Source organism: Meleagris gallopavo, chromosome 2, assembly GCF_000146605.3.
Source record: "Meleagris gallopavo isolate NT-WF06-2002-E0010 breed Aviagen turkey brand Nicholas breeding stock chromosome 2, Turkey_5.1, whole genome shotgun sequence".
In the NCBI taxonomy this organism is placed as follows: domain Eukaryota; kingdom Metazoa; phylum Chordata; class Aves; order Galliformes; family Phasianidae; genus Meleagris; species Meleagris gallopavo.
This window is the reverse complement of record NC_015012.2, coordinates 63,638,328-63,647,638: the sequence shown is the minus strand read 5'-3', so window position 1 is coordinate 63,647,638 and position 9,311 is coordinate 63,638,328. Positions and strand designations below refer to the sequence as shown.

The 9,311-nt window shown below is 46.5% G+C and overlaps 1 protein-coding gene across 3 annotated transcripts; it reads right to left on the bottom strand.

Annotated features, from left to right (window-relative positions):
- Positions 1-2,069: 2,069 nt before the first annotated feature.
- DDO (D-aspartate oxidase) lies at positions 2,070-8,902 on the bottom strand. Of its 3 annotated transcripts, none has more exons than XM_010707487.3 (6): positions 8,795-8,902; positions 8,047-8,278; positions 6,416-6,621; positions 6,164-6,272; positions 5,230-5,406; positions 2,070-3,819 (listed from the first exon to the last, which is right to left on the bottom strand). In XM_010707487.3, the coding sequence occupies exons 3-6, from the start codon at positions 6,588-6,590 to the stop codon at positions 3,252-3,254; spliced, it is 1,029 nt and encodes a 342-aa protein (XP_010705789.1). In that variant the 5' UTR covers positions 6,591-6,621; positions 8,047-8,278; positions 8,795-8,902; the 3' UTR covers positions 2,070-3,251. The 3 variants fall into 3 exon arrangements, with proteins under 3 accessions (XP_010705789.1, XP_010705792.1, XP_031408375.1); XM_010707490.3 differs by having other exon boundaries at positions 6,416-6,481; XM_031552515.1 differs by having other exon boundaries at positions 8,047-8,170; positions 8,795-8,891.
- Between the last annotated feature and the right edge of the window lie 409 nt (positions 8,903-9,311).

The following is a 9,311-nucleotide window of genomic DNA, read 5'->3' as shown; positions in this document are numbered from 1 at the left end:
CTCTCTACGAAAGAATAAGACAAAAAGGATTTCAAACTACAGACTGGGAGAAAGTGAGTGGACAGAGAGGAGCAGAGATTGATGGCACCTTGCAGGTGCCATTTTAACATCTTTATAACTACAATTAAGCAGGAAATGGCAAGGTACAACCCAGGCGAATAAAGCCCCTTTTAAAAGGGCATAGAAATTGAAGCAATTAGGCTGGATGCATGTGTGTTTCTGTTTGCCACAAGTCTAAAAATAAGATGTGAGACTAAAATGCTTGGTTTTTATATGTATATCGACCCAATAGAAACATCAGAGACTTTCCAGAAGAAATACAACTACTGACTCGTTGTAATACCCTGATAAAAATTAAGTGGGAAAGAACCAAAATAAATCCTGTTTAAATGAGGAAATGGAAAAGAACATGAACTCTGTAGCATTAAAAACAAACAGACAGAGAGACTAAAAAATATTTTGAAGAAATAATTTGCTAATGGACCAAAAGCTTTCTTTCACTCATCAGTGGCAGGGGCTCTGCCAGAGGGGCTGCTGGTCACCAGGTATGCAGCCAGCAAGTGGTCAGGGTATCAAAGGAGTCTGGGGGAAAACAAGCCCTAAGAGAACAGCTAAATAGATTACTGTATCTTCACTCAGCACACAAAAGCTTAGTGAAATTCCCACCGCAGAACCATTCGTTAAGGGGATAATGCAGAGAATCTGCCTTAGATTGAAGAGCCATTAGATGAGGTTTTAGAATAAACAGATGAAACAGATAGTAACAAATTCATGAGAAGCAGATGTTGCTCGCTCGGGGGGGGGGGAACACTAATGTGAGATTGCTGTGCTGTTAAGGGATGGTGCATAACCTTTTACTTAGAACAGCCAAAGAAAAGACAATGGCATGTGACACTGCTTGCCTTTATGTGCTGTGAGGGACTTGGAGAAATGCAGTAAGTCTGATACTCATAGCAAGCAAGTGGTAAAAACCATAGTAATAGAATAGTTCTGTGGCCTGTGTGGACTAAGGGAAGAATCAGCAGAGCCTTGCTGCAAGGAGCAACAAAGCTTCACCATCACCTAACAACTTCAGACAGAGCAATGAGGCTACAGACAAGAACATTCCTAGTCAATACAATTCATTTGTGTTCTGGGAAGTCTTCATAAACTGTCACCAAGAACTTGCTAGAGGTTGATCTAGCATGGGCTAGGAGGGAATATCCTCTTGTGAGTTAGCTCCTGGCCACAGGACAGAGAGGCGATGAAAGCATTTCTCAGCCATTTTCACACAGCGGGGAAGTCACCAATAGCATCCTACAGGAAAAACAGGGCCAGTGCTAATCCACTTACTGATAAGTGGTGGAGTGACTCAGACTGCTGATAGGACCATCTTACCTAAGTTATTAAAGTGCAAGGAGCTGCAAAACAACCTCATGAGACGAGCAGAGCAATGGCACATGAACCGGGTGAAAGAACTCTCTTTATAAAACCCATGTCATCACATGACGTTGGGAATTACAGAAGTGCAGAATGTGGTGCTATATATTCATGCTATGAGCATTACCAGTTTTTGTAGCTCAAACTTAAGCTAAACTTTGTTATTTCTTTAAGATTAACATCAAGGAAAACATAACCCATTCTCATGGGTTTAAGCCATGTATCTCTTTGTTCCGTGTTATTTGAGGACAAGGCTGTGCTTTGACAAGCACAATGCCAACACTGCTGCCAAAAGCAGCAGCTCTGCCCTTTCAAAAGACAAATTATTTGGGGGAGGGGGGGGGGGGAGGAGAGAAAAGCATAAAATTGGCAGCCAGAGTTGAGAAGAAGAAGGCAAAATGGCTGAAGGCAGGGCTGGATAAGGTTGGTCCCAAGCACTAACTGACCTGCAGTTTTATTTAGATAAGTCCCTTTTCGACAGCTGTCCCTTGTGAAGGATAACTGTCCTCATTCTCTGTGCCAGTAGCAGGAGTTGGCAAATGCTTCTGAACATGGTGGTTACACAAGGGCCCTTCTTGGCTCTGCCAGGCCACTTTGAATGAGAGAAAAACTCTCATTTATGAAAGAAAACACCACATAGATGGCATTTGCTCTGCTATTAGAATTTTATTTATCAAATTTAATCATGTTATTTCTTGAAGGATTTTGATTTAGTTTGTAATCTTGAGGACAAAGAACGAGTCAAAAGTGGACGCTAACAGTTAAATAAGCCATTTCCAGTCTAATGAGCAGTTTAATCACTAGCAGTCAGACATTCATCTTGTACTTTGACAGCAAGCTCAAATTTCTCTTTACAGTGTTTATCTAGACTTACGTGGCTTGTTTCTCACTTACACAACTGCAGTTGGTGCTAAGATCTTTGTTGGTTTGTTGCTGGTTTATTTACATCAACTGTTGCAAGAAAAGCTGCAAGTGCTGAAGAGAAATAGAAATTTTTGCACTCCCAAGCCCACGCTGATAAATTTTCTTTCTTATCGTACAGGCAGACTGGCCATTTCAATACTGCTATTTGGGAAAAATCAGCTTATTTCTGAGAGCAAAATCAGAGAAACTCAGAATAAAAGATATTTGCAATAAAGCATGAAAGGTGAGGTACAAATCTGTAGCCCATATGTGGCAACTTCCTCTCACAGAAATTTTGTATCAAGTCATGCAAGGTGTAATATATAAGCTGCTCCTGAAATCATACTTGTTTGTTCCCTGTGCGTGACAGGGTCCCTGTCCCTACCACTGCTTTCTGCAAGAGTTGACCCAAAGCACCGTCATGCAGCACTCGACAGGGGTTTACTATTATTGTAACTCATAAAGGCAATTGTAAAGTTCGTTAGCAAGGTGGCAAAGTAAGGACAATACTAGAGTAGATCTAATACAACAGCAGAGAATTAGTCTTTACTGAATCTAGTGCATCAAATATGCTTTAGATGTAGATAAATAAATGCTTAATTTACATTATTTGTATTATAATGAAGCAGTGATTTTTGCTATGTGAAGGATATTTATGTACCTTGTACCCTCCCAAGCACAAAGCTAGAAGAAATCACCAGGGCAGAAATTATACCAGATGGAGGAGATGGAGAGTTGGGCTAATGCTGGGATGGATCCACTGCACTTTTCCAAGGTGGCCACTGGAAGCCAGGTGAGATACCACCAAGTGCCTGCAATGGCACGAGTTGTTTTAGCTTCCTTCTCTCCAGCAATGAAATAAAAATCCAAAGGTTCTAAAAGGAGATGCTGCATTAGCCTGTCATAAAAGGAAAAGGAGGTTCAGGGACTCAAAGCTTGGCCTTGGATGAGGAACCCTGCAGAACAGCAATGCATTCTCCCACCAGGTGAGCGGCCTCCTCGGCTGTGCCTCTGTGCACTGAAAAGCCACCTGACCCATGCCCATAGTTGTGGACCACCAGCAGCTTGGCTCCTCCCTGGCTCAGAACCTCTCTCTGCAGTCTCACACATGACCTGGATGGCCTCAGGCCCACCTTCACCCTGATATCCTGCGCTCGTTGCAGCGAAGGCTCAAGGGAGCAACATCTGTCAAAGATGTCTTTGGTAGTGCCAGGGTCAGGGGAGAGACACCAGCTCTCTTTTTCCCTGGTTCCCCCGAGAGTTACGCTGTCTATCCCTGGGTAGATGTAAGTTAAGCCATCCCCATCCCGGATGAAGTTTTTCACCCAAGGAGCATGAACCTTGAGCACTTGGCCCCTGATGGGGAACAGCTGCTGGTCCCCCACAAGCTGTCGGGCTCCGATGCCCACACAGTTGACAACAATGTCATACTCTCTGTGCAGCTCCCATAGATCTGTGACTTTTCTGGTGTGTATCTGGACACCGTTTGCTTTCAACCTGTAAAACAAACAAACAAACAAACAAACAAACAGAATTGAGGCAGAAAAGAACCTGCTTAGACCCACATGTAATTATTAGGCACTTCAAGAATATGAGATTGTCTTTAACATACAGATCAAAAATAAAATGGGGCAGCAGAAGGGACAAAAATAAAGAAAACACACCATGGGGCTTCTGTTTGTGATCTGACTGATTTGGCTTGATCAAAGCTATTTTTTAACTTGGCTTGATCAAAGCTATTTTTTAACTTGGTTGGGCTGGAAAAGGTATAGTGGAATGGTCTGGCATATGACCCTAGGTAGACAGATCCTTGTGATCTCAGAAACTCACATCTATAGGACTCCCAAGCTTTAACAACTCAGGCAAGCTGAAAACATCAGCTTTATCACCAACCACTTATGTTAGTGCCATCATTATTGCATTTTCAATATTCCACATCCATTTCCAACTCAACTCCTGACACAAGGGGGTCTGGGTGCAAGGGGGATGCTGTGGGATCTGAGGAGGTCTCGTACAGCTGCCCTGGCTCAGCAAAGTGCTAGGAAAGCTCCTAAGAATCATAGAATCATAGAATTGCTCAGATTGGAAAAGACCTTAAAGATCATCAAGTCCAACTGCAACCTAAACATACTACACTAACCTAAGCTTTGTCATTGGGATGCTGCCATTGCACCATGAAAAATATACCAATAAAAAGCTGCTGAAACTCCTGGAATGAAATGAGCAGGGATAATATTCTGAAATCCACTGCTGGACCAGCAAGGTGAGCGCAAAATCAATCTTCCCTGTAGCTTGCAAAGAGAACAGTCTATAAACACTGTTCACATCACCAGGTTTTGCGAATTAGTTACATGTTTAGTATGTCCTTGTTTCTCATCACCGAGGAGAAAGAAAAAAACCCTAATCATCTCATTAGACTACATTCTTTGATGAATAGGAGGGCTATACATGGATTAAGGTAAGATCAGATACCATGTGGCATGGTATGGTTTAACAACTTGCTTGCACTTCAGCAGCAATTTCCAACTTGGTTAGCAATGGAACATGACAGAGTGTACACACAGAGAGGGCAGCACAGCACTCCTGCAGCTCTGCAGCCTCCCAGGATGGCTGCTGGAACGTGAAGCATTCTCTCCCATGTTGCAGTGAGATGAAAGGCATCCAAGCCATCAGCTCAGCTGGCAATGGGTACATGTCTCTTCACTTAATCTGAAATCAGACTGCAGCCTATCACTTTCTCTCAAGAGGAGACAATCATTTGCTCAGTTTAAGAGTACTTACATGGGCTAAATGTACACGCCAGCTTCCTACATTTTCCTTTCTCCAATTTTATCCATGCATAATGAGCCCCCGCCAGCCTCCCCACCTGGGCTTTTTTTCTGCACATCCATCCTGCCCCAAACCAACCTTTTCTCCAGCCACAGCAGGTAGGGGGGACAGTCACACTTCAGTGTTGTAAAGGCCTGGCCGTGGCTATGCTGTGGGAACTTCTGCAGTTCTGCTGCGGACATTGGTCGGAACCCCAGGACAATGTCAGACCAGAAAGGCACCTCAGCTTCAGAAGGGTTTTTAAAGATCTGCCAGCTGAAAGAGCACAAGCATAATAAGCTGCAAAATGTAGCTGCTAGTGCTATGCCCCATTGTTGCAATCATAGCACAAACCCAAGGATTCAGCAGTCTGTTCTCATTGAACTATACAACTCTGCAAAGGGCAATCACTTCTGCCTGCTACCAAGGAACATGCCCTGGCACACAGGCAGAAGGTCTGAGTGCTATACCCTTGGGAAGATCAGCTGGAGAGAGGCTCAGAGTCCACATTAAAACCTGTCAAATGCCAAGAACTGAAGAAAATAGTATGATCACAAAAGGCTGCAGCAGGGATTGTGGAGGGACTGGAGAGATCACGTTTTCGTGTACCCATAAAGCCCAGCTTCAGCACTCCCAACAGGCAGTTTTCGGTGTACACCACAGGCAGCATGAAGCAGTCCTGCACACACCCATTGCACTCCCATGCCAACTTGCTTAAGCCAGAGCATCCTGCTGTCCCACTCCTCTGGAGATCACCTCTGCTGCAAGCAGCTGGTTGGTGACAGCATGGAGAATATCCATTAGAAAAATAGTTTGTGGCAGGCCAGTATCAAATGGTTTCTCTATGCATACCTATGCATGAACTTTGCTTGAAAATATATCCTATTGAAGCAGCTGCAGTGCAGTTTCTTGGGAATATGGTCATGAGAGCTACCCTATGAGAGGCATGCACCTGAGCTTCAGAAAGAAAAGCCTCTGCCTGCTGCAGCACACAGTAGATGCGTGCCAAAGGCTGCCCTGCAGGTGCTCTTACCCAGAAACCAGGTGAATGCCAGCCTCTGACGCCTCATCTGAGTTGCTGATAGCAAAAAGGTAGGTGAAGGTCTCTTTGAACCACTGCTTCTGCACGTGGATTGGTGTGCCTGCATGCAAATACAACCAAACACACAGCAGAGTGAAAACACAGAGAGTGGAAGTGCACAAGGCGGCACCGAGGAGACAGGACAGGTGGGAATGAAGGAAAAGGTACTTTTCTCAAAATGCTGGCACACCAGCTCACACGCACCTGGGTAGGTGTGAGGGATGAGCATGCCAGCTGCCACGTCGCTCGTCGTGTTGGGGCTGAACTGCTCTGAAAGGAGAGTGATGGAGCAGCAGCTGGGGTTCACCTCAGCAATACGTAACGCTGTGGAAAGTCCGATGAGCCCCGCGCCCACCACTGCCACCCTGGGGGCTGCCATCTGTGGGGTGGGGACTGGTGGAGACAGGCACCTATGGGCATTTGAGATGGTGTATAGGTAATGTGTCCCAGCTGCAGTGTGCACAGCATCTTCAGCTCTTAAACACCTGCACAGGACACAACATAACCCCTGGCAGCTAAATAAAGACTTGCCACTGCACAAAGGTGAGGATGAGCATCACCACCCCTCAGCATGACAACCCATGTTTGAGAAGTGTCTCAACTCAGTCTCTGCCCCATCCACAGCACAGAGCAAGAGAGAGGTCGGTGCATAGGGCAGTGGTGTAGCAATATGGGGTAAGGCTTTCTCAGTGACACTCAGGGAGTGAGGCACCCATCAATCTTCCTGTGGGGTCAGGAGTATAGAAGTGCCCCTTGGAGTTCTGGGAAAACTGGCCTCTAGCCACTAAAGAGGAACAACGTTGTTTGGACGTCAGCATCTGCGAACTCCCTAAAGCCAGGGAATAAATGGGCCCAGAGCAGACTAGACAAAGACAGAGGTGATAAATCCTTCAGATTTATCTTTAATTAATGTATTACATTCTTATTAAGCTTTTATTAAACACAAAACTTGAGGTACACCTACATTCCTTTGGGGATCTCTGCCAAAACCTGAGGGTGTGCCATGGGGGAAAGTTTCTTTTGCCTACAGCTCTCATGCCTTCCTGAAGTACTGCCAATATTGAAGTATTGCCAATATTGAGGGTGTTGGTTGAGACGGGCCTTTGGTCTTGCTTGCTACATTTTTACTTTTGTTCTCCTCATGTGTCCTAGGGGACTCACTCATCCTTGACTTCAGAATCCAGCCTCACCTATTGCTCTCTGAGAATCTTTTCTGGAAAACAGCACCTGCAGTTGTAAGGGTAATGCTGATTTCCCTTCCATCTTTCCATGGCCTTTGACATACTTGATGAAAGTTTGGATAAGACAAACTGTGTGAGTTTACATATACTTACAAGGTCCTTACTGGCAACACTTCATAGCTTCTCATTTTCCCTGCAGAACTACATGAAGTTTGATGTCATAGAATCATAGAATCATTAAGACTGGAAAAGACCACTAAAATCATCTAGTTCAACCATCAACTTATCACCATCATGCTTACTAAGCCATGTCCCTGCTGTGTGTGGTAAGGGGGAGGAGGGACCAGCACTGCTGCTTATCATTGCATTCTTTCTGCACCACAGCCCAGGGTTGTTGCAACCTTTCCTCCTTTTCTGGGATGATGCTTAACTCTTTTTCTATCAATTATTACATCTCCTTTCACAAGGCAACCACAAAAGTGCCCACACAGCAAGGAAAGAGGACACAAGAGTAAAGAACCCTGAACCAGCACTGCCAACCCATTTCGCTGTCACCTGTCTGAAGAAATTCTGTTCTGAACACAAGCCACACCCCTCAGCCCTTCCAGAGCCCTAAAGCCAGGACTAAGATAGGGATTGAATTTCCCGACTGACCTCTCTGCGGCTGGGGAAGAAAGGGGAACTGCAGCTCAGTGGCAGCTTGGGTTTCACTGCAAACCTCCCTGGTTCAGATGGGATTTTCGCAGGCGAGATGGTTTGATGTCGGCTGATCCCAGCACTGCAAAAGTTGTCAGAAGTGTGAGCAGGAAGGGGCTGCCAGTACTACTGGAGCCCACAGGAGCCCAAACGATGGACAGTTGTCACGCTGCTGTTCCAGCACTGACTGCTGCAAGACAGGAGCACATCAGACCTTAATGTGCTAATGTGTCAAAAAATAACTGAGTGCAAAGCATAGGCTAAAGGCCACCCTGCTCCCAGCAGCAAGCACAGCCTGGGCTCAGCAAAGCTGCTGATGCAATGAGCAGAAGGATTACTCGCACTCCTGCCTGCACGCACCTGGGAGGGCTCACAAGGACAGGCTATTTTTACCCAACATGGCCAGCCAGCTGACACAGTGCTCCCGCCACCCTCCTGCTCTTCTGTGGCCAGAACAAATGGTCAGGCCGGAGTAAAGCTGTCTTTTTTGTCTCCCTGCAGTGCAGGCAGATTCTTTCTGACCCATCTCCTGCCATACCCAAGTGCAGTCCCACCTCTGTGAGCCCCTGAGGCCTGCAGTGCTGCCCTGCGGCCCTGCTGCTGCCTGAGCAGGACTCTGCCTCCCTCCCCTGCTGGCTGAGCACCATCTCAGCTGACAAAAACAAAACCGAAACAGAAGTAAACAAGAGTGGGGAAAGGAAAATACCTGGAGAAGAGAGGCCGGGTGGGCCCTGAGAGCTGCCCCAGCCCCACTGCTGCTGCGTGTGTCCGGCCCAGCACTGGCTCTGAGCCCAGGCACAGCTGAGCCCTACTCCCCGGCTGCCAGGACTTGGCTTGCTGCACGGAGAGGAGGCTCCCAGGCTCCTCCATCCCACTTTACCTCTCTTACTAGCAATTAGCTGCACACTGGGTGTTTCTGAAGTTGCCCTGGGCTCACTGTAAGATTCCAGCAGGCAGTCAGAGTGGTGATAACACACATGGCACATCAGTCAGCATGGTCGATAAGGACAAGCCAGCCATCCAAGCCTGCAAGCATTTACGCTGTCATCAGGAAAATGCAACTTAGCCAGAAGCACACCTGCCTGCAGGATCCCCAGGGTCCTGATAACACTGTACAGCAGGGTGTCTTACTGCAGGGCATGTGGTGTTGCCGTGGCATTTCAGCTGACTACTGACAGCCTGAACTCAGAGGCTCAGCAGCGCAGCTCCGCTCCATCCTCCTG

Bases quoted from the DNA above. Each gene is read 5' to 3' on its own strand.
- DDO (XM_010707487.3), bottom strand. From the start codon at position 6,590: ATGGCAGCCCCCAGGGTGGCAGTGGTGGGCGCGGGGCTCATCGGACTT. The intron at 6,273-6,415 runs GTGCGTGTGAGC...ATTTGCATGCAG, and splicing joins CATCCCTCACACCTACCCAG to GCACACCAATCCACGTGCAG. The intron at 5,407-6,163 runs GTAAGAGCACCT...GTGCTCTTTCAG, and splicing joins GGCATTCACCTGGTTTCTGG to CTGGCAGATCTTTAAAAACC.